A 25,294-nucleotide genomic window follows, 5' to 3' on the forward strand; every position below is an offset into this window, starting at 1 on the left:
TAATTGTCATTTAACTGCAATAATGTTCACTTCATTAAATGCATCCTGAGGGAAAAAAAAGTGTTAATATGTTAAATAAAAAGTAGAGCATTCAAATTAGAAGTTCAAATTCATATTTGGGTACTCATAGTTTCAATTGCCTTGTCCATATATAGAATGTTGCAGTCATTATATACAGGATGGTATGGTGTTTTTGTTTTTGGTTTTTTGGTTTTTTTTTTCACTGAACCTCTGCCTCTATCTATATATCTGCTCTAAGAACTGATGAGGGTTTTAGAAATTAAGATGTGGAATGTTTCTAGCTGGAGTTTGAGAAAGAATTGAAAACTACAGGTTTCTAATTTGGAGAGGGAAAGTACAAAGGGTAAATTCATCAGTTGGGCAAGAAAACATGAAGTCTAATGAAAACATATCATAGAATCATAGAATATGCTGAGTTGGAAGGGACTTATAGGATCATTAAGTCCAACTCCTGGCCCTGCACAGTATACCCTAAGGTATACTGTGGGATACACCACGTGCCTGAGGGCATGTGTTGCATTGTCCAAATGCTTCTTGAACTCTGTTAGGCTTGGTGCTGTGACTATTTCCTTAGGGAGACTGTTCCAGTGCGCAGCTACCCTTTGGGTGAAAAACATTTTCCTGATATCTAACCTAAACGTCCCCTGACACAACTTCTGCTATTTCTTTGAGTCCTGTCACTGGTCACAAGAGTGATCAGAACCTGTCCCTCTGTTTCCTCCCACAAGGAAGTTGTGGACTGCAATGAAGTCTCCCTTCAGTCTGCTCTTCAGGCTGAACAAACCAAGTGACCTCAGTTGCTCCTCATACGACTTCCCCTCAAGGCCCTTCACCATCCTTGTTGCCCTCCTTTGGACACTCTCTAATAGCTCTATATCTTTCTTGTATTGTGGTGCCCAAAACTGCACACAGTATCGAAGGTGAGGCTGCCCCAGTGCAGAGCAGAGCAGGACAATCCCCTCCTTCGACCAGCTGGTGATGCTTTGCCTGATGCCTCCCAGGACATGATTGGCCCTCCTGGCTGCCAGGGCACTGCTGACTCATATTCAACTTCCCATCGACAAGGACTCCCTGGTCCCTTTCTGCAGCACTGCTCTCAAACCTCTTGTTCTCTAGTCTATACACACAGCCTGGGTTGCCCTGTCCCAGGTGCAGAATCTAGCAAAAAGCTTTGCTGAAGTCCAAAAAGATTACATCTACTGGCTATCCTTCATCAACTAGATGGGTTACACTGTTGTAGAAGGAAATCATGTTCCACAATTAGGACTTTCCCCTCATGAAACCATGCTGGCTGTAACTGATGACTGTGTTGCCCTCCAGATGTTTTTCAATACTTCCCAGAATATTTTTTTCCACATTTTTATCAGGCACTGAAGTGAGACTGTCAGGCCTGTAGTTTCCAGGCTCCTCCTTCCTGACCTTCTTGAAAATCAGGACAACATTCACCACCTTCCAGTCAACTGAGACCTTTCTGGATTCCCAAGACCACTCAAAACTCATGGAGAGAGGCTTTGAGATGACGTCAGCCAGCTCTTTGAGGATAGTTGGATAAATCCTGTCAGGCCCCATAGATTTGTAGGGATCCAGCTGAAGCAGCAGATCCCATAAAACTACAGGGTCAGCTGGGAGCTGATCATTCTCACAGTCATGGTCCTCCAGCTCAGGGCACTGAGACCCTTTTGATCTGTCATCCATGTTAAAGACAAAGGCAAAAAACGCATTAAACACATTTGCCTTTTCTATGCCTCTATTTGTGACATGACCATCTTCATCCTGTAATGGGCCAATGATATTTCTATATTGCATTTGCCATTAATATATTTGAAAAAAATCTCTTCTCACTGTCGCCCATGTTTCATATCCAACTGATGGACTGGCCAGCTTCCTCTCCAATTGGTCTTTAGCAGAATGAATTTTCTCCCTACAGTGGCAAGCAGCATGTCTGAATTCTTCCAATGTCACCTGTCCTTGCTTCCACCGGGTATATACTTTCCTTTTTTAACTTCTTTCCCAGAGGAGATCTATGTTCAGCCAAGCCTGCCTGCTTGACTTGCAATATTTAGGAATTGCCTTCTCCTGTGCCCTTAGGAGGTGATGTTTGAAAAGTGATTATTTTATTTCCTCTTGTTATCTTTTTACTTCCTTTTACTCTGCTCTTGAAGCACCTTATGTCTGGTCTTTCGGAAGAGACTTATGCTGATCCCATCGTTCTGTAAAGGCATGAGATACCACTGGGCAACCTTTGGCTTAATTAAGTTTTTGCTGTGGAATTATAATTTTATTTCCTGAGAAATTGCATGAGACTAATATAATGAGGAATTAGTTGTTACAGGCATAAGACCTTATGCAATAACAAACAAACTACATGATCATCATGGTAAACTCTTTGGAATGGCTTTTCCTGTTCAAGTTCAGGGAGGTGAAAAGTGGTGGAAAGCTATTAAAGCAGAATAAGCTGTGAGAAGAAAGACAACCAGTTCTGTCATCTACATAAACATACTGTCTAAGTTTCAAATACTTCTGTGGGGAGGGTTGTTGTACACATGGAACAGAGAACATACTTAATTTAGCCTGTTCAGATCTTCTGTGTTTTTGTGAGTACATGCAGGATCATGTAATTATTCTTGTAATTTTCTAAAGTGTATATTTGATATTGATCTTTCCATCTTTGAGAGATCAAAACTCCGATGCCATCAAATACCAAATACTGAGATCTGCTTTTAAAAGAATTTTTATGTTGAAATTCTGGTTTGTCTGTTGGTTTTTTTTAAACTCCCCATGCTTATCCCACTGTATATGTGTGTGTGACAGTGAGGGTGGCCAACTCCATAATTTTTAAAGTGACTGCAAGTAAAGCCTTTTCATGTTGCAAAAATTCTCACACCCACCTCTACTAACTCCTTCCCAGCAATTAATTCTGCCAGAATATTCTCCACACATTTGTGTTCATCCTTCAATAATATCATTGCTGCTTCTTGGAGTTTTTTGTCCTCTCTCTCCAGAACAGTGGGTGAAGTTGTAACTTTCCATTTCTGCCTCATTTGTTCCTCCTGACCCAGCAAACACTTCAGGGGAAGGAAGATTGAAAAGCATCCATCCAGCTAGTGGAGAGGGAGAGGGGGCAGGAAAGCTCAAGTCTTATCCCTTTTTAAAACATGAGGAATTGAAGAAGGGCAAATATATGGACAGGGCTTCTGAGCTATATGTACTATTGGATTCTTTGCTTTGTTAACACTTGTGGATGATCTCTCTCTTCTTCTGGATAAAAATGTGAACATTGGCACAGAAATTAGGCATTAAATATAACTTACTTAATAATTGTACATATATTTTTGGTCTATATCATCCTAGTTAACTGCCTTCTCTTCCACCTAGCTAGTGGTTAGCCCTCTATTCTGTGTCTCTCACTTATGATGACTGACTTGTATGACTGACTTACGATGACCATTTATGTTAGCTCCAGTTTTTCACCTTTTGTAGTATTGTAGTACTCCCAAGTCTATCTTGCTCCTAGCATTACTCCAGTCACCAGGAGACACCCTTGGGACATTCAGGCCCAGTATCATCCATGTTGCTCTGGGCTCTTCCTCTAGGTCAGACCTAGGTGGTCTCCACGAGTTTAAGGTTGTGGCAAAGCAACAACAGAGGCTAGAGAGAAGGGCAGAGACGGATTAGTCATATGGGGAGGGACATTCAGGGAGGCAATGGTCTGGGGAAGCAGACCTGCCTATATCTGCTTACAAAACTTCAGCCAGTCAATGTTGTGCATGTCATACACGTAACTTTAGAGTGTTATATGTCCAGCACATTTCCAGTGCTTGCTCTGTTAGAAATACCAAAGTCCTTCAGAACATGGTAAGCTGGGGAAAATGTTTCTTCCTAATTTGAATGCTAGCATTGGCAAAAAATCGAGGTATGATTTCTAAAAGGGAGATTCCGCCTCCGGAAAAGGTACCCTGAGAAACAGCCCTGCAGAGCCCTCCGCCCGTGGGAGTAATTTCAAAGAAATTTCCAAATGTCTCTCCCTCTGGCGCCGGGAGGTGCTGCCACGCACCTTCGCGAAGGCTGCGGAGTCCCCGCTGGGAGTCGGGCAGAGCCGGGGCCGCCGGGAGCGGGCTGGGGAGCGGCTCACGCCGCGCTCTCGCCCCACGGCCGCCGGCACCGCCGGCACCTGCGGCGGCCCCGAACCCCGCAGGGGCAGCCAGGGCTCCCGGCCGAACGCAAGAGGGGGCAGGTGGCCCTGCCCCTCGGGTAACTCCTGGCGCCGGGGCGGAGGGGCACGGGGCAGGCCGCCCGCGAAGACACCTCCCGCTCCCGCTGCCGCCGCCGCCGCCCGCGGGCGCTTGCTCTGGGCGGGCGGCCGCTCCCCGCCCCGGCGAGGAGGAGCGCGCCTCCCGCCCCCTCCTCCGGGGGAGCCGGGCAAGGCTTGTGCGTGCGGGGTGGCGCCTGCCGGAGGCGCACCAAGCCCCGGGCTGGCTGCGCGGCGGCCGCGGCATCCCGGCGCACCATGCCCATGCCGCCGCCGCCGCCGCGGCTCCTCCTCTCCGCCTCCCGCGCGGGAGCGCGCCCCGCTCCACTCCCCGGCTGCCTCCTGCAGCAGCGGCGGCGGCGGCGGCGGCGCTGAGGGAGTTGCGCGGGCTCTGCCCGATGTGGCAAGAAGCGATCATGATGAGGAGGAGACGCCGCTACCTGCTGGATCGGGCAGAGCAGGCGGGCGGCGGCTACGGGGCCAGCGCCGAGCAGTCCCGCTCCCGGGACTGGCTCTACGAGTCCTACTACTGCATGAGCCAGCAGCACCCGCTCATCGTCTTCCTGCTCCTCATCGTGATGGGCGCCTGCCTGGCCCTGCTAGCCGTCTTCTTCGCCTCCGGGCTGGTAAGAGACACCCTCCCAGTCTGGGACCTGCGCCGTCCCCGGGTATCCCCGCTGCCGTTGTCCGGCATCCCCTCTCCCGCCGCCCCGCTGGCATCCCCGCACCCGGCGCTCTCCGTCGAGCCAAGCTGATCCGAGCCGGGCGGGACGGAACGGGACTGGACGGGACGGGTGAGAGCCGGTGCTGCAGCTCCTGCGGCGGAAAGTTGGTGGCGGGAGGCGCCGAGGTGGCGGCGAGTGCCGGGGAACCCCCGCCCAAACTTTGCTACCCGATGTTTGGAAGCGACACTGGAGCAGCGGCCGCGCGGCTGATGGAGCGAAAAGCGAGTCAACAAGCGCATCGAGTTTAATTCACTTAATTCCTTGGCTCCGCTCTCTTCCAACTAGCAGCTTGGCCGTGGTGGCCTTTGTAGTGGCAGGGTTTAAATCGCCGCACAAAGATGCAGTAGGTACCCGTATCTAAAGTAATATTTTTAGGGCAAGTAAGCAGGGGCCGTGACCTGCTTATGCACTCTCCCCCCCGCGCCCGCTTCCCCGATACCATTTTCTAGCGTTTGACCCATTTTTCTCAAGGAAGCCTTTGGGACAGCGCAGCACTCTTTTTAGGGAAGGTGAAGTTTGGTCGGTCGGATCCTTTTTCTACATGACCAGTGCGGGGCTTCCAGCTTTTGGGAGGAAAAATATATCACAGAGGCAGATGACAGTCGATATGAGTTTATCTCTCCCAGGAATCGGTGGCATTTGTCCTTGCGTTGAACGCAAAGGAAAAGCTGCAGAGAGCAGTAAAATTCTTGCTCCTTACAGTTTTCCTGCTGTTAGTGATTAGAGACAGGCTGTTGATATTACTGTATACTTCTGAAGTAAATAATGGGATTTGAGTGGTCTCAAACTCTTTTTTAAAATACACATCTTCTGATGGTCTCTTGAAAAGCGTAATGTTTATTGAATAGAGCTTGTGGTCTTTAAAGGCGAGGATGAGTAGGTTAGTATAATCTAATGGACTCTATTCCAGAGGCACTGCAGCTAGTGTTTGCTTATACTGAGAACCCTGCTTTCTTGCTTGACCAAACTTTTGCTTTAGAAACTGCAGGAACTGCTTGCAGCATTAGCTGAACTTCGAGTCAATTGGCGGTTTATTTCCTTTTACTGTTTGTATTAATTGTATTTTGTGCTTTTTTTAATTCAAGTGCCATTCCTTTTAAGTACAGAACAGTTGTAAAAGGGCTAATGAGAGGCCAGTAATGGTGATAGGAATAATTCAGCTGCTTAATGTCTAAATGTTTCAGTTTTGGAGCTCTGTGTACAAAATACAGGTTTGACCACTTATCTCATTCTGGTATGTTAACTTGGGTGCTTGTCCATCAGGGCTGAAGGGACCAGTGGAAGGTGGAAATGGAGACCGTCAGGCATATGGGTGTGGAGATGTAGACCATACTCACCTACAGTCAAGGTGGCAGAATTTGGGCTTGGCAGTGTTTAACACTAAATTTTGTACCTTCAGTTGTGGTATGATCTAAAGATTGTGGTTATTTTGGTAATTCTGTTTCTTGAGGTAAATCATTTACAATAACAACGGTGGGCATAGCATTGGGCCTGGGTCAAAGGACTGCTCAAAGTTATGGAAACAAAACTGTGAGCTGGCTGAATCTTGCCAGGCATTCCTACTTCAGAAAAAGTGAATTTTTATAGTTCAGTCTGCATTTAGAATTCCAGACATACCGGAAAAGTAAAAAAATGCTTTTAAAACCCTTTTCCTGAGCCTTTATCTTCCTGTAGCTAACAACTGGATGGGTAAGTGGAGAAAGAGGTGGGGCTCATCCTTAAAGTTTCCAGTCGACAGATGAAAGTAACTGCAGGCAGAGAAAGCTTGCCTATATGGATTTCCAGCCACAGGAAGTTGGACAAAATCCTTTGGAGCCTTGCCCAGAGTTTCACCTAAAAGCGCTTTATTATAGTCTAGCTTCTGTTGCATTTGTGATTAAAATATTGAATTTTAATTGAAAACCACTGAAGGTTTAGATATGTTTCTCCCACATCTGCATAAAGAATACACATTTTATATAGCAGTGGAATCTTAGTCATTTTTTTGTGCCTGGTGATTTAAAAGGGACATGCAGTTAAGAGTATCTGAGCCACAAAAGGCAGTACTAATATCCTTGTCTTTTATTTTGCACAATTTGTACGCATGTGATTATTTTGACAGAAGATTTAATTTTGTAGAGAAGGTGCAATGGAAATGAAGTGGGATAGTTCTGTATAGGTCTGTGGTATGCATTTGAAGTTAAAGGAAGTATTAACAGTTGTTTCCTTTAGATTCTGTACAAAGTAGTTAAGATTTTACTGAAAATTATTTAAGCCTGTTGTGGAAGCAAAACTCCAAAATGACTCACCATAACACTCGATTTGTATTTCTTGCTTGTACTTCAAAGAACAGCTTAGAACATGGAATGTGGGATTGGACATTGTTAAGGTGGATATTCATGAAGATTGAACCATTTTTATGATCTAGGCTTTCTTAAAAAAACTCAGAAACCAATGGAAGCGAGAGTCTTTCTTTCTATTTTAATGTTTTATTTAGTTGTTAAAATATATCACTGTGATGTCTGAGTTTCCTTTTTTTTTACTTCTTTTTTTTTTGTGGCAGTGTATTCTTAAGTGTTCCCAAACACAGCCAGCCACAGAGAGATGTATTCCACTTACTCAGCTATTTCAACCTGTCAGAATACCAGCTATACCCATCCTAATTTCAGATGAAAAATTTATTAAAGCTGTTGCAAAATTACAGTAAACAAGATTACTTACAAAGTGTGCCTGGAAATCTGATTACTTTTGTTTCAGACAATGTACCGCTATTATTACTGAAAGAGGTTTCTTGGGAGATTTTGCTTTTGTTTCAGAAAACTATTGTGATTTTGACCTTTGGAATTAAGCATTCTGTCTCCTCAAACACTAGATATAAAACTCCTGGAGTCTGCTTGAAAGATGACCATTTACAGCTTGTAGTTTTAAATAATGTACTGATAGTATCAACCTTTGAATTTCCTGTGTCAGAGTATCCTCTGTATTTCTCTGCACCTGGCGTGAACTGCAAACTGGCAAAATGAGATCAGTCATCCATGTTTAGCTGCTGCTTTAATCGATAGAGAGTAAATTATTTTTCCAAACCGGTGAAATCCTTCCACCATTTAAAAATGCCAGAGGTCAGCTTCATTTTCTCTCCGACTATTGTATTGTTCTTTCAATATAATATGTAGGGCAAACTCATTATTTGCCCTCTCTCCCTTTTTAGTACTAAAAACTTATGACCATTTTTAGTGGAATATAGAATAGTTTTGTCTCTGACCAGAGTGTATCTGTTATAACTACGATTTGTAGGAAATTAAAAAAGTGCTATTTTAAAATTCCTAATGTAAGATATGAGTGTTATGGAATTATCCAAAATTGTGATGTTTTGTTTCTTTCATGGTTAAACAAAGCTCTTACTGAAGAGAGAGTTGATGCCCAAATTGTACAATTTATTGGAAGGCCATAACTTTCCTTTATCCACACATTTTTTTAGACATAAAAGGTACCCAGTCCCTAGATATAGACTGCAAAAAATTCTACAGTTCAAGGGTATCAGAATCTTTTAGCACTTGTGGTATAAGTGGGAGAAGATCTAAGTCTGTCAAGATGTTCTTTCTGTCCCTTTTCCCAAAACTCAAGGTTCACCAATCTGCTACTAGATACATGTGTATGCCCATGCCTCTTGCTCAAAACCTGCAAGCCTCCTATGTGGTGTTTAGTGTTAGTCTGCAGCCCTTATCTCCTTATCTCCCTCACAAATTCTTGCTGCTACATGTGACCCTGTAAAGCTCTTAAGATGTGGTTGTTGCTGTGTTGATGCTGGTATGTAGATGCATTCTTCTTGATGGTATCATTATCCGAGTGGAGCATGTGCTGAGTGAGAAGTGCTTCTGCAGTGTAGCGTTCTGTTGCCTTCTCTTTCCTAAAGCACCTGAGATGGCTTTTGGTTAGCCTCCTGATGTGGAGCAGAGGTATTAGATACCCTGTCAACCACTTCTTTGAAGTTCCTGAAAAGCTCACGATCATGCTGGTATGCTCAGTTATGGTTCCTGAACCTTTTTACTGATTCATAAATTCAGCAAACTAAAGATTGGCTGCACAGCTGCTTCACTGCCCAAATCCCTTCTGTAGCAAAAAGAGGAATAGTCAATCATGCTTAAGAGGGGAGTGCAGTTAACTAGGGAGCTGTACTTCCAACATGGCAAATGTATATTTTGCAGGAACTGGTTTTCTGGAATCAGACTGACTGAATTTATCTTCAGCTGATCTGCATGGAAGAAGAGGTAGCTGCCTCATTCTGATGAAGTACAGGATAATTTTTAGCTGCCAACCTGGCTGGCAGGGAACTCTCTGTGCAAAGAGAACAGGAGCAGGAGACTCCTCTAAGCCTTCTGGAGCTTCAACTGCATGTGCCATCTCTTTGGGCCCTTGGTCAGAAAGGTAGAAAATCTTCCTTCCCTCAAATAGGTGTTACTTCTAAAATAAAACCTTGCTGTTTCTGGTAAAAATTTGACATCAGCCAAGCCCTTCCAGATTTCCAGGATCATAATCTCATTCTGAAATAAAGGGAGAAAAGTCTTCCAAGTCCATGTGGAAAAAGTAGCTTTAGAAGATGTTTCATCATTCACATTGCAGTGTTTCAAGTGATAAGGTGTCTGTATAAGAGCATCTGATACATACCTCTGTAATGTTCTCATCACTCTGGGTCTGAAAAATTCATCCCTCCACAGCAAAAGGCCACCACGCTGACGATGTGATTTTATATCTGTATTTATGAGATGTTTTGCTAAAACCTAATTGCACAGAATAATATAACCATAATATAAGATCATTTGTACTCTCAATTTTAGGAAATCTTTGAGATCATCTCTGTGTAATTTACAGCTTTTTTTGGTTTGGGAGTACCATTTTCCTAAAGTCCAAGAATACCCAAGGATCTGAAAGCGTTCCTTGGAATCTTTGTAGAGTGAAAGTAAGCCAAAGCATCTGCTGTGCTGCTTTCAAACTGCAGTATATCCATTCCCTCAAGAAGAAAGCTAAGCCACAGCAAAGGTAATGAAGTAGGAAAATCCTCACTAATTGAAGGACAAGCTGAGGTTGTTTGTATGCTTGATGCTGTGGTTGTTGTGCCCAGGAGGTACCTACCTCTTCCTAAACTCAGTCTGCCAGATTATTGCTACTACTAAGATGAGAAAGGAGTCAAAATAAACACCAGTGTATTTACAATGCCTGTTCTTTTCATAATTTCAGTTATAATTGAATGTACAGAGCAGCTTTCAAGTCCCCTATTAAAATGTTCCATGAGGAAATCCCATGTTTCTAATTGTTTTTCTCATCTCTAGACACCATATTGCAATATATTTTTCTAGCTGTAGTTGCTGTTTTTTGATACAGTCTTAGGATTTTGCTATCCCTGCTCGGTGTTCCTTCCAATAATATCTTTGGTTCTCTGAGAGGGACTTTTGTAAGCCAGTATTACCTCTTTAGTCAGGCCAGAAAGGTTGCTGTATCTTCTTGTCTAACGCAGAAATTGCTTAGCTTTCTGTCTGGTTTCATTTGTCAGTACCACATCAGTCTGGGTTTCTTCTTCTTCCTTCATTCACTAATGACACTCCCAGTTCATCTGTGGTTACTTTTAATGCTGCTAAGAGCCTGTCTCATTTGTCAGTCCCTAGCAAGCCTGGAAACAGAGAGCTGTCAAGTTAATGAGGTGCTGGTGGCAACTTCACTTTGCATACCTCTGTTTCATCCTTCATATTGGATAACCTGAATTCTGAATAAGAATTCAATAAAACCACGGATATGGCTATGCTGGAAAAATACTTTGCGTTGAATTGCAATTGTAGTATTAATAAATTAAAGTTTTAAAATAAAGTTTTATGAATACTCTGGCAATGGAAAACCTATTTCATGTCACAAATTGTGACTCAAAATGGTGGATCCACAACTCCTATTTACTGCTGCAGCTGACAGAAATGATAAATAACATACTGACTAGTGCTGTTGTTTACTGCAGTGCAATGGGAATAAGACAGATAATGGATTGGGCTACAGTTGTCTGCTGTCTTTATCAGCATCAAGCCAGGTATGTGGATTCTCAAATCATGTGTTGGCAACTTCATAGTGGATCTGCCATGGACCTGTGAATACCTGTCTGCTTATCTTCCTTATTTTTTTTTAAATTGGTTTCAAATTTCTTGTTGTGAACAAATATATCTGACCCATTTGTAGGGATCTTAAAACTTGTATAAAAATGGTGAATAGGTTTCTTTGAGCCTCCAAGTCGTCTTCTAGATTAAGGACATTGACCAGAGATCACAGTCCCTACATTTATGCTATGATTAAGAAAACTTCTCCTTGTTATAATAGTAGCAATCACTGGAGTCTTCCAGACTGCACTATGTGTCTCTCCAAGCTGATGGTGGTATGGACACTTAACACAGATAGACCTCTTGAGCGGCTGGGTGTGCGGGAGTCATGGGAACAACGCGCAACTGAATGCCTGTAGTGTTTCATCCCATGCCTGCATCCCCCGTCATAGGCAAGCTTTGATCCCAAACAGTTATGTGCTGCTGTAGTGGCTTCTGCATAGATCAAAACGAATTGAGACAGCTCAAGCCATATTGATCTGTGATGATGGTAAGATGCCAACAGATTAAATTTCTGTTTTGAGGATTCGGACCCCACAATAAGTGAATTAACACAGTTACACCCCTTTTCCCTGACTTTTTTTTTTTTTTTTTCCTTTGAGCATCAGTCCTGATCCTATTGGGAAAAAAACAAATCAAACCAAACAAAACCCAAACCGCTCCATGCATTTCTTCTCCAGATCTTTTATTTTTGTGTTTTGAGTAAACAACCTTCAGACACTGAACCTTACTCAGATGATGCTGAAAATTGAAGGGCCTGTTGCACCATCTGTGCACAGGATTGTGAGGCTGTCTCTACACTTATCCTCCCAGTTGTCTGTTTCTCCAGCCTGTATAGAAACATTATCTTTTGTCTCTAAACAGAACCCTTTTTCTTAGTGGTGCCTAGATGATATAAAATCCCCTTGCTGTTTCTGGTGTGAACCTGTTCCAGACTTGTGTTTGGGAGAGGCAGAGGGAACAGCACGCATCATGCATCATGACTGGCCTCTCAGCCTTGCTCTCAGACCTACTAGTCTGAGCATCTATTTCTTCCACCATCTATGGTTCTAGTTTTGAAGTTTTTCTTACCTAGATGATGTGCTCCAGTGTGCAGGAACAATGGCTTCTGGTTGCATATACCAGAGACCAGCTGGGGTAAGAGGTCCTCTGGCCTGTATGCGTTTCCCATATAGCTTCAGGTGCAACTAGTCTGGAGTTTGATCGCTGGATAGTCCCTTGAGATCCCATGTAGATTGACAGTGTTTCAGATTTGCTCACTAGTGTTTGCAAAAGTAGCTAGAACTTGCTTTGCTCCGCCTGCCTCCTCACCGCTAACTGTGTGCTGTGGGATCTTTTAAAGACCCTAAATGCTTTGGCATGCCTAGTAAACATGCTCACTTACTGGATAAGTGGGATTGCTGTCCTCCCATTCCTGGTAAAATTTCCACATCCCTGTATCCAATTTGCTGGTACTTTGGTCAGTCCTTCAGGAAAGTCCTAGGAAGACTAGACTGCCCCCAGCTCCTTTTCCAGCAAGACTGAATTCAGGCTGAGGACTCAGACACCTTATTTCTTCTGAGAGTTCTGTTAGGAAAACAGATGCTCTTTGAACTTGGCTCAGCATCTGCTTGCTAGTGCTCCTGCTCTTAGAGAATCATAGCATTGTTTAGGTCAGAAAGGACTCTTAAAATCATCAAATCCAACCATTAACCCAGCACTGCCAAGTCCACCCCTAAACAATGCTCCCAAGTGCCACATCTACATGTGTTTTAAATACCTCCAGGGATGGGGACTCCGCTTTCCTGGGCAGCCTGCTCACTCTTTTGGTGAAGAGGTTTTCCCTAATATCCAATCTAAACCTCCCCTGGTGCAACTTGAGGCCATTTTCTCTTTTCTTATTGCTTCTTGCTTGGGGAAAGAGACAAAGTTCCATCTCACTACAACCTCTTTCCAGATAGTTGTAGAAAGTGGTAAGGATCGCACTGAACTTCTGTTTCTCCAGACTACACAACCTTAGTTCCCTCAGCTGCTCCTCGTAAGTCCTGTTGCTTTATATACCCTGGCAGGTGGATAGATTCTATTTCTTTGATGCAAGCACTGTGGTGGTCCTCTGTAATAGCACAGTGGTCTGAGAGCAGTCTACTCTGGTCAAGACCTAGGAGGTGGTAGGTTGTCCAGACCAGTAGGTGGTCCTGTGATCTCCACTAGCACCCTGCTAGCTTGTGCCAGAAAACGGTCACAGACTCTCACTGGGGCTTGTTTCTGCTCCAGCGAGTCCTGGCAATTTCCAAACCTGACTGATAGCTGGTGGGATTTTGAAAAGTTGCTTCAAGTGATGTGATGTCTGTTTAACACTGAAACAATTTACCAGATTGATTTTGTTTTCTTCAAGTTTTAATATTTTCTTACCTGTGCCTTAATGAAATGGGGTAACAGCATTAGTTAAATAAGCCCTGAGCTAATACAAAATAGAAATGCCTGGATTTGCACAGTCAGTTTTGCTCTGTTTCCTATGAATATGTCTGAAGTTTTGCTCCTGAGACATTCTTTGGCACAGCTGTGTTTCAAATGTAAGTTAACCTGTTTATGACCTTTATTTCAAATTTTGTCATTGTAGAAATAATACCCATTGCAGAATGTGGTCCCTAATCCTGGAGTCAAAAATGATAAGAAATCTCTTTGGTTTGAAGTTAGTTGAACTGAGAGACATATGCAAGTGTGAAAAGTGTCCTTAGGGGAATAAACTTCAAGAACATTTTTGTGATAATAATAACTGTTTTTCGTATGTAATTACAAAACCTCAGGAAACACTTGAAAAGTAATTACACAATGACAGTAGTGACTTTTCAATATTAAAACTATTTTTCATTGTACTCTATTATGCTGATATGTTAAATCTGAGAAATATTCTTGAGAAATGTATTTCTAAGAGACCCATTAGAGAAAGAAGCCTAAATGTACCTTTTTCTTCATTTAACAGACCTTTAAAATGAACCTTATGTGCTGAAACTCATGTGCTCCCTGGTTCAAATTTTGTGATCTTTACTTTTAAGCAAGTTCTATCTTGACATTTGTTCTTGATTACAAGTTATTATGTCAAGAGTAAAGTGGTGAGGGAAAACCATCTTTTAGCTTTGATTTAAAAGTGACAGCCGAGATATGTGACTGTCGTTATTAAATAGCTCAAAGAACTGAATGAGTACTTCTGAATTCCATGAATCTGAACAGGTATTTCAGAACTCGCTGGATCTGTATGGGTACAAGGAAGGCCATAATTTCACTTTTAATACATGTTATGGTGTAGTTAATCTGAAAAACATGTCTTTGTGTCTTGTGAAGTAATGTATTACGCACAGTGTTTAACTGATGGAGCTCTTTCAACAATGACATATTTTGAATATATTTAACTGCAAAACATATGTTTTTCATAAGTGTTTTACTCAATTTATCTTCACGTAATGGGATTTGCATAAATAGTAGTTGCATTTATTGGAGAGTTTCTTTAAGATTTCTTTAAGGGTAGGAGGAAGGATTTTGAGAACAAACTAAACTAAGTTATTAAGCCACATTTTTCTGAGAGGGATTCAGAACCAATACATGTAGAATAAAGCACACAAGAAAAATATGTTGATCGCTATATTTACATTAAAAGAAATTAAATTATATGAGTAGTTGCTAATTAGCTCTGGAGGCTGAAATAATTAGTTTAATGAAAGTACAAACTTTTGCTTGCTTCTTCCCTCTTCAGAAGAGGACACTTCAGGGAGCCCAATGTAATTAATTGTCATCGCTCTCTAGGACACGGCTTTTCTTCTGTGGCTGCCAGCTAGTGCCACGGGGTAGGACAATTTTAGAAGTGCACTAGCTGAGTGTTGTAGTCACTAGTTACCCTAGTAACTGAGTTGGACTGTCTTGTTTTTCATAGGCTAAGTGTTTTAAAGTAAAACTGTCGATAATTGCCAGCCTAAAAGAAGATTGAGATGGATGACTGAAATGCATGGATGACGGTTGGATGACTGATATGCATGACAGTCGTGTTCATGTTCCTAACCCTCTGTGGGCCCTCTGAACCTAAGGTTATGAAATACATAGTTGTATGCACTGACAGATTTTATATGACATATGGCTAGCAAGATGAGAAGGTACAATTTGATGGAAAATAAACGGAGAGAGAGAAAACTGCTGATATGGCAAATAAGGATGCTTAAAGAAACTGCTCCCTGTTCAAGCTGAGTACATGGTGTTTGCACAGGACGTATTTATGTATATAAAAGGTCAAGCACACACATTCTGATTCTACTAATTATGTTTTTGGCAGGGATAGGTGTCTATCCTCTATTCTGTGGCATATGATACAGTAGGAATGGTAACAGGCTCGTGGGATTTCAGCTACATATTTGCATGCAGACCGCTCCAGTGGGGGTTGTTCCTGTTGGTCTGAGATGGATACAACCTTTAAACATCAAAAGAGCTGTATCAAAGCACTGTTGTGCCCACTCCATGCAAAGAAGAGAAACCTTAAAACCAAATGTTACATCTTTAGTATCTAGCCGCTGTATTGCAGCTTTGACTATCCCTGGAAACCCATCTTTTCTAGTTCTTTTGCATTCATTTGAAAGTGGTGGTTGGACCAGAATTCTTATGGTGTTCATCGTGCATTGTCGTGGCATTGTGATGTTCTCTCTTGTTTATTCTTTTCCTATGTTCTGCATTTTGGATTATTTTTTTGACTGCTAGTGAGCACCAAAGTGATATTTTTATAGGTCTACCTATGATAAACACTAAATCTAAGTGTCAGTAGCCAACCAAGAGCCTGTTGTCACATGTATAAAATTCAGATTGCTTTGTCGGAGCTACATCCCTTCAAATACATCTCAACTGAAATTCATCTACCATTTTCTTGCTCCATAGTGACTATTAGGAGATCCTGTTGTGTTTCTTCAAACTTGGCTCTCATCTTCGTCAAATTGCTATCCAGCTCTTTTCCCACATTGTTTATGGATATACCAAACAACATACACCCTAGGATTCCTGAGGACTTTGGTACTTTTGTTTTTAATAAATTTTGCCAGGATAGATGTCAGACTTGCCTTAATCTTTGAGACGGATCCCAGGAGAGACTGGTGACACTTCACATTCCAATCTTTGTATACTGGGAAACTTTTGGTGGAGGTTACATCTTACTACAGCTTTAGCTCTTTCTCCTTTGAGGCTTGTTGGCTTTTTCTGGTGAACCCTGTCTGCCTGTGGTAATTTTTTTTTTTTTTTTTTTTTTTTTTTTTACATTTAATGTTGCTGCTTTTATCTGTAATGCCTTATACCAGTGCTCCAATTTGAGGCAGACTTTCTGATGTGTTCTGCTGTATAGGTTATTTTGGAGTGAGAATTATCCCACACTGAACACAGATACAAAAAAAACCCAACCAAACCCTTTCTGCTACAGTCTGCTCTTCTCTAACTGTTCTTTTTAATACCTGCATCATCTGTTTGCTTAGAAGTCCTTTAGCAGGCTGCCAACTCCTGATTATGCTTCAAAAAGAATTTACTTCTTATTTTATACTCCTAAAAATAATTTCTCAAGCAAGCTCATTTCTTGGCCTACGTTATTGAGTCTGTGTATTAATAATGATAAATGTTATGATCTTTTTTTATTATACCCTTCCAGGTTTGTTTTTTTTTTATGTGTGTCTGTTTTTGTTGTTGTTTAGTGGGTTTGGGGGTTTGTTTTGGGTTCCTTTGTCTTTCTTTTTCTATTAAAGATAATTTTTAGAAACTTCCCTACTTGGCCATTCAGGCATTCTGGTTGTTATTTGTCCTTTCTCAAGTAATTTTGGGGAATTAATTAGCTTTTGGCCTGTGCATCTGAGTTTTATAATGTCTTCACGTCACATATAAAGATTTTAACCTTTAAGCTTATAGCTTCCCCTTTCAATTTTAGTGTTTGAGTTTTTTTTTTCATTTGTTTGCTTAACAAGCTTTGCCATTGTTATAAAGCAGGTCTTCAACAGCAATATTTTGTGAACCATATTCTTTCCACTTCTTGAGGTCAGATTGAGTGTTTTTTCTTTCCTCATATGGGTGGTTTTTGTTTGTCTGTGTACTTGTTTTTTTTGTTCTTCTGCAGCACATGAGACACAGATAGTCATCTCAACTTCCATCTGCTGTTGTAATCCACAGCAAGTCTATTTGGGTGTCACTAAATTATCCCTTGACCTCTTGTGTTTCTTCTTTGACAGCCTTTCTTATATCTTCATTTCGTAGAATCTCAGATAGTTTCAGTCGTGGTTGGATGACCAGTCTTCTAGGTAGTTTATTTTTATAAGCCTGTGCTGTTCAGTCTCTTTTTTTGGTTCATAGCCACTTGTTACTATTTGTTAATTCTTCTAGACTGTTAACACAGGCCTTTCTTCAGTCCCTGCTGAAGTGTATTATGCCTTTCAGTCTTCTCTACTTTTTCAGTATTCTGCTAATGGTCTTTTTTCCACCAAGTTTTCAGTAAGACTATTGTGTAAATAATGCTTTAACAACGGGCATTTTACTTCTTCCATCTTACTTCCTAGGCTTATAGAGAAGAGCACTTTTACATGGGTGCTTTATTTCTCTAAAAAACTTTAAAAAGAGAGTCTGTCTGTTCTGCCTTTCCTTTGCTGTTTCCTTCTTGCTTAAGTTTAATCTACTTATGTCCTTTCATTGAGTTGAGACTTACGAGCCTCTTTGAAATTGCTGCTTCTCTTAAACCACGTACTGTGTTTCTATAACCTCTTCAGTTTGAATGTTTTCCTCTGACCTTTAAAGTACCAGCAAAGTCATTCTTTTCTAGTTTAGATTAAGCTCAGATACCTTCTAGAGGCTCCCTCCCTATTCCTCAAGTTTCTTTGATTTCGCTTTGGAACACATGTTCTTAGCTGCTTATTGAACTTTTGCTTGTCAACCAGTCTTGTTTTGGCAGCATTTCTGGGAATGCTACCATAGTTCTCTGCTTCTTCAGTAGCAACAAATATTTTGCCTCCAGAACCTTTCTTTCAATTTCCTCATGTTACTGTTAGTTGCAGAATAGCCATGACCTTTGACTCAGCACCTCCAAGGAACCTTTCCAAACCTTCTGTGAGGTCTGACGTTTTTTGCATTAAGCAGAGAACTCTCTGATCTCTGGTATGTTGAGACTGTGTGTTCCTGATAATCATTGCTACTACACCGAGACAGGTGAGGTTCACTCCTAGCTGTCAGGCAAACTTGCAAAAACCTGGATTCAATTGTTTTCTACTAAGTTAGAAGATAAATAATACCTATATGTAGCTGGACTCACTAAAAAAAGTCCCCCAGCAAAAAGTGCTTGGCTCTGTAGTCAAACATGTCATGGTCAGAAGGGTGTTCATAAGACCTGCATGGTTGGTCACTGTATTATCACTATTAGTCTCGTGTGCTAATGAGGACAGACCCTGTAAAGTCAAAGAACTGCTCCTGTTGGATTTCAGCAGAATTACACACTTCTCATACAGGGAGGATTTTACAGCACACATTGTTTGTGGCTTTCAAGCTTGGGGAAAGGTCCAGGTGTCCAGCATGTCATTTGAAGGATTTGGATGAAATCTTACTGCTCCAGTAATGTTTCTACGTACTAACAAGTACGAAATGGTGTAGAATATATCCATGAATGCAGATTTATTTCTTGTCATTACAGATGACATCACACATCAGCTTAGCAATTAGAATTACCTAATTTGTGTGATGTGCAAATGGCTGGACTGATTGCTTATAGTGGGGAGTCAAACATCACTGCTAACTCATTAATAGACAGAACTGAATTTCTCAAAACAGTCGACATCATGAAACAACTGGATTTGAGCCTGATGCTGTTATCATTGATCTACTAAGCCAGACAGGGAATGCTGAATCAGAAGGGAAAAAATTCAGGCATGCAGTTACAGAGAGCCTTAGTGAAAATCAAAAGCTTCATTGACACAAACTTCAGGACACTTTGATTAATAGATACGGTTCAGTTAATTTTCTGCTAGTGTCCTTGAACATGTTGCACAAAACTCAATGAAACATTAAAAAAAAAAAAAAAGAAGAACATGAGAAAGCTTCTAACCAGGCAACTAAGGAAGAAAAATGAGCAGAGTTTTATGTAATGGAAGATAAATGGTAGGCACAAAAGGCAGAGGAGTTTTTCTTAGTTGTGGATCCAGAAAATACAATGTGGACCTGGAAATAGCATCTGGCCTTAAAGACACTGAATCATTTCTGAAGTGAAGATGGACTATTACTGATGGAACTGATGGAAAAGAAATCTGAGACTGCGAGCCAAAATTTTTCAGTTGTTGTCCTAAATGATGAAGTCCTAGATGAAACTGTACAGCTACTTGGCCAGGAGCGGGGCGTGGCATCTTGTAGTAAAATGGAGATTTTTCCAACTGTCTAGCAAATGGCACACAGTGCAGTCTGCAGTTAGCCAGAACACTTTTGCAGCTTTTGTAGAGAACTGTTTCTTGAGGTGTTAGAGAATTTAATGCTGTACAGTTTTAAAAAGAGAAGAGTGTTTGTCTCTTCTGCAAATCTTTGTCTCAAGTCCTGGAAAAGGCTTTACAGGGAAAATGAGCAGTTTTTGCTACAAAGGTTTCTTTGCTACAACAGATTCTTTCGATCAGTTAGTCTGGTTAAAGGAAGAGGTTGTTGTGTTTTGATTGAGAGGTCAGTAAGCTAGTAATCCTTAATTTTTTTAATACATTTTTTAAAAGATTGAAGATATTGAAATTGAAGGTAGTGAAAATTGAATTTGAGAATTGAATAGATGTATGAAATAAAAAATTAAATTAATGTCTGAAGAACATTACTCCTTTGTTTTTATATTTACATTTAGAAAGCATTTCATTCATCTCAGCAAAAAGTGATTTTAGTAGGAATTCAATGTATTAAATGGTTTGAGTTAATTCAAATAGTGTGATACTTTAGATCCCAGCAGGAGTCTTCTGTATATAGTCTGCTGTTAATTTCCACTAGATGAAAATAGTAAGAAGAAAGTATCAAAAGAATAAGGGACCATGTTAAAAGATTTTTATGCTAAAACTGGTCTTTTAACTGCTTATTTGTTCATTTTTGCAGAGTTCTTCATCTGACTATATTTACATATATAAGAGTGAAGTGCTCCATAACAGCTTTACTGTTTAGAATTAAAACTGAAAGTATGGCATTATCTGGAAAAAACCAGAATGTAGAATGAGAAAAGGTGGTGGATTTTAGAAAGATGAGTGGAGGTGACTCTTCAGATGTTAGTGGTGATAACAAGATTATCACACTTCTGAAGAATTTGTGGGGGTTGGAAAAATTTCTAGCAGTAGACTTTTTAATTTCTTCAGTAATTAAAAGACAGCAAGATAGAAAACACTCAGGAAGACAGAGCTGTCAGGTAAGATCCATGTTACTGCAGGCTTAGCCATTATGTTCACAAGTGTCATGCTGATATTTTAATTCCTTTACCTCTGGTGTATTTTAATTTCAGAAACAAACAAACAAAAAAAAAGTGTTGGGGTCTGATTTTTTTTCTTTCTTCCTCCCACATCTTTGGGAAATGGTTAAAGTAACAGAACAGCCTTCAGAATTTGTTTTTGCATATCAGCTTTTAATCTGCTAAACCCACTGGTGGTTGCACATATTGATCAGGAAGCTACACGTTCTAAATGTCCTGATCTTAAAGTTACAGTTCTATAAAGATTGAGTACCTATGAAGTAATAGGAAAATATTGTTAAAAGCAGTTTCCAAAATAAAGCTCTTCCTTACAGGGCCTGCTTTTGTTGGCCTGACATTAGCATGTATTTTACAGGCAGGATTGTGAAAAATCCCCCTGTACACACTAAGGCTTTCTGTAAAGGGTTCAAATTGTAATAAGGTTTATTTTCTCATATATTTTATAAATTACCTGATATGTATACTATTCTGTCTTTAAATTTCAATTTTGCTTCAGAATTTGTACAGTGTACGACATGATGCAAGCAACCTGTGACTGCAGGAGCAAGTTATTTGATGTCAGCCCAGAGAGGTGATGTCCCACAGCAGTCAGTGGTGGCACTCACTTACACGTGCTGAGGAGTTGATGCATTGTGGTCAATTTTATTTTTTTTACCTCCATATGTTTAAATCAAAATAAAATGTAAAATTGTGTAATAGGCAACCTGAGAAGGGGAGAAAGTAGAAGTAAAATTTTAGATTTAGTGATCAAAATGGCTCAGCTGAGTGTTGAGATCAGTGTATGCAAGGAAATTGATTATTTGTTTATTTGGAAGAAACATTTTGATGTATTGATCTAATTATAGAATATATATAAAAATATGTAACTGCATGAGCATATGTACACGCTAAACTGACATCTAAGTATTGTTGATTTGTCGTAAAGCCAGATCCTCCCAGAAAGTACAGTAGTTTTAATTGTGCATCTGGATATTCTCACTAGTATATTTATAGCATGATTGTTATCACTGAAATGACTTTGCCATCTTTTAAATATGTGGTTTTCCACATTCTTGGCTTCCTCCAGGAGCTTGCGGTTTCCTTCAGTGCTGTGACCTGGGCTGTGTGACAGATGGTACAAGGAAGTTAATGTTGTCCTGTCACCTGTGAGGGGTATCATTTCTCTTGCAACAAGAGTTTTGCCATCCCACCTGGAAGTGCAGAAGCCAAAGGTCGAAGTTAAATGCTCTTGCTGTCATGTGGACTGACATTGTTTGCGACATCACTGAATCAGTTGACCCTGAGATTATCTGGATTGGTTAGAACATGGTGCTATTCAATGATCCTTGTGGTTCCCTTGCAACTCAGAATATTCTGTGATCCTGTGATTCCCTGATTCTATAATGACACCAAGTTTGTGGATTCAATCCTCATATGGACCATTCACTCAAGAGATGGACTTGATGAACATTGTGGTTCCCTTCCAACTCAGAATATTTGGTGAAAATTAACAGAAACAAATTTCAGAGATGAAAATGATCAAAAATCCCAAAATTCATATACATAAATGAGTAGTTCTTACTACAGCTAGATAGTTTTTGTGGTTTCTTTCTCTTACTATGCAAGATTGCATGTATCTTACTTCATACAGCTCTGTACTCTTGTGAACACTTATCTCTATGCCTAATTTTAAGACCATAATTTTGTTTTCAGTATGACTACCCAAGTGCTTGAAAGCCTTCATGAGTGTATTTAAAATATGGAAGCTAGTGTTTGCATTTCAAAGTTCGCACCATAACTTTCAGTTTCTCAGGTCTTTTTTTGCTTATATCCTGATCATCAGTGTTGCAATAATAACTGCCTCGAATGTGTGACTTCGTGAATTCAAGTTGAAAGATGAGCTGACTTTTATCAGGCAGAGTAGGTTGTATGAAAGATCATCTGCAGACTGCACAGGAAGATGTGGGTTTTCTTTGTGGTATATCCCTTGGTTTGAACCTGTCAGGGCAGTGGCTGATCCTGGGCTGGAGGTGGCCTGGTGCAGCAGCTGTGTGTCACAGTGTGCAGTACAGATGTAGGCAGAGCCACAAGAAAAACAAAGATTTTGGAAGAGAGGAGTGGAACAGGTTCTTAAGGCATTTCTAGATACCGAGTTGTAAAACTTAATAGATAAAAAAAAAACCACCAAGAAAAAATAGTGACAGCATTTGTAAATTTCTGTAAATTTACAAATTTCTTCGTAAATTTTTAGTTTTGACCTAATTGGAGCAAGTCTTAGACACATAAGAAAGCAAAAAAAGCTACATTAAATCTACTTTTAAGTAAAATGCGAAATATTTAAGTTGAAAACTCATCAATAAACAAGATTTATCAGGGCACTAGGGAAGCAACTGAGAATCAAAGAAAAAGAAATGTTATTTCTTTGTGCTTAAATGTCTTACAAATCATCAAATAAGTACTTTCTGATTCTTCTGAAAATTTCACTAATATGAAAAAAGAATCTGAGGCTTTTCTGCACGAAGTGTGTGGTTAGTGGAGGATTTCATACTGTTGCAGCAGTAGCATTTGGTGTTTGATTTTGGAATCCTTGTTGCTGCAAATGAGGCTGCTAGAATTCATAACAGCTGGGGAATGACTAAAGATCCTATGACCAGACTTTTGATATAGTGTTGTACGTCAACCAGACATCCAGGAATATAAAATCAAATATTTATTCCTTTTTAATGAATCCATAATTAGATGATTTAAAGATGTTAGTGTTGTAATTTCCAAGTAAGTTCTGTAAATAAATTTAAATATTTATTATTCTGAAACTTACTTCAAGTTGTATTCTACTCCTTGCTCTGGGTATCGTTCGCTACATTTCAAAGTAAGTAGTTGCTAGGAAAAAATGTGTATATGTAATCTAGAGTCTGTCCTACCAGACAAATACTTTAAGCAGAAGCAAAACGTGGAGTGGAATGGATTGAGGTTCCCTTCCTCTGGCAACTTTAGTTTGGTGAGGATTGGTGAATAAACTGCCTGCGTTCCATATTCCATTACTACCACCCTCTGTAATCCTCCTTGTTACTCCTCAGATTGCTCCTGGCTGTATCACTGTTGGCCACTGGTGAAACAACAGCCGTGGGTAGTGGTGGGCTCTGTGAGGCTTGGTAGTCTCTTGGTGACATCCCTGATACTAGTCCCCAGTCAGCCTCACAAATCTCTAGAGTGCGTCAGGTTGGCCCATGGGTGCCTGTGTACCTCTCAGAAGAAAGTCACCTACTACTGTCACCCATCATGTTTTTTTAGTTGTGTTGGTTTTCACCCAGGGAGCAGATGGGGCTGCCTTGCTCATTTCCTGATATGACAGGGTTTTCATCTTTGGTCTGCAGAGCACTGAAGTGATTCAGTGCAAGGGCATCCCAGGCTTCAGGGAAAGTTTCTTCCTCCTTTGTGTCCATGCTGTTGCAAGCTGCCACTGTTCTGCATCATCTGCACCTCTCCCTTCTGTGTGTGTGTGTGCCAGTGGTGCAGTTGTTGGCTAGTTGGTCACAGGCTTTGTGCAGCCTTCTCACAGCAGCTCAAATTAGTAAAAGAAGTAGCATGCAGTATTGTGGTTAATAGTTACAGGAGTAGTTACAAACAGCTTCTTACCGAGAAAAAAAATTATTTTGATTGAACTCGCTTTTGATATCCAATCATGTATTTCTGGGATCTCCATATACCATAAGTTTAGACTATGTTATTGTTGTCTGACCTTTAAACACATTAGTTTTTAACTTCCTTCTCATTTTCCTCTCTTTCCAGGAAGTTGAAGACCACGTGGCATTTTTAATAACTGTTCCAACTGCCCTAGCAATTTTTTTTGCAATATTTATCCTTGTCTGCGTAGAACCTGTATTTAAGAAGCTGCTTCGTGTATTTTCTCTGGTGGTCTGGGTGTGTCTTGTTGCCATGGGATATCTCTTTATGTGTTTTGGAGGAATCATCTGTCCCTGGGACCAGGTAAGACTACCATTATTACTGATTTTACTTCTGTTGGGTAAATTTCCAAGAACCATTCTATACAATAGCATTCACATTCATTTTTAGGGGACATTTCATAAAATGGTTTTGTGACTAAGTGGTTGCATGCTGAGACTCCCTGCATCTATTTTATAAATATCAGAGATGTGCATACTTAGGATATATTAGGAAATATTTGGAGGACTTTGCTTTCATATTTTTAAGCTTCTCTGTGTAATGAATATTTGAATCCAATCACCAACTTCTTTATATAGTGAATATTTGTTTCTAGTGACCAATTAATATGGCAGAAGTGCTAGCTTTGTTCATCACTGCTGATGCTATCTTCTTCAGTTTAAAACGTTTGAGATCTCAGTGTAGGCTTTCTGTGGTTTTCAAGATGTTCTCTAGCAACGTGTGAGAAAAAGGACTGGGAGTTTCCTTACTTGTCTAGGGAAATGAGTGAGCAGAGAAGCAGTGAAGTACCTTCGACATTTTTTAAATTTTGTAACGGAGACAAAGCAAAATATAATTACAGCCTAATGGCAGCACTTTTGAAACATCAATAAATGATGTACAATATCCAATGCTGTGCCTGATTGATTCTTCTGTGTTCTTCCATATTATTTTCTTTTCCCCAAACGGCTCTGTGTGGGAATACTCCTGTTAAAATAATTTTAAAACTCTTCAAAGGATGGAAAAAAATATTTCAAGCATATAAATTTGTCTTCTAAAATTTCATGCTAGTTCCATGAGTTTAGTATAACCTTTA

General features: G+C 40.5%; 1 protein-coding gene across 1 annotated transcript in view; it reads left to right on the forward strand.

Moving 5' to 3' along the window:
• Positions 1 to 4,630: 4,630 nt before the first annotated feature.
• ADCY2 (adenylate cyclase 2) overlaps positions 4,631 to 25,294 on the forward strand; it is a 208,169-nt gene continuing 187,505 nt past the window's right edge. The window contains exons 1-2 of the mRNA XM_050320235.1: positions 4,631 to 4,896; positions 24,325 to 24,522. Of these exons, the coding sequence (XP_050176192.1) occupies positions 4,669 to 4,896; positions 24,325 to 24,522 (426 nt within the window). The 5' untranslated portion in view covers positions 4,631 to 4,668. The remainder of the gene's footprint in view (positions 4,897 to 24,324; positions 24,523 to 25,294) is intronic.

The sequence above is a fragment of the Myiozetetes cayanensis genome, unplaced genomic scaffold, assembly GCF_022539395.1.
Source record: "Myiozetetes cayanensis isolate MyiCay16 unplaced genomic scaffold, myiCay2020 scf1, whole genome shotgun sequence".
In the NCBI taxonomy this organism is placed as follows: domain Eukaryota; kingdom Metazoa; phylum Chordata; class Aves; order Passeriformes; family Tyrannidae; genus Myiozetetes; species Myiozetetes cayanensis.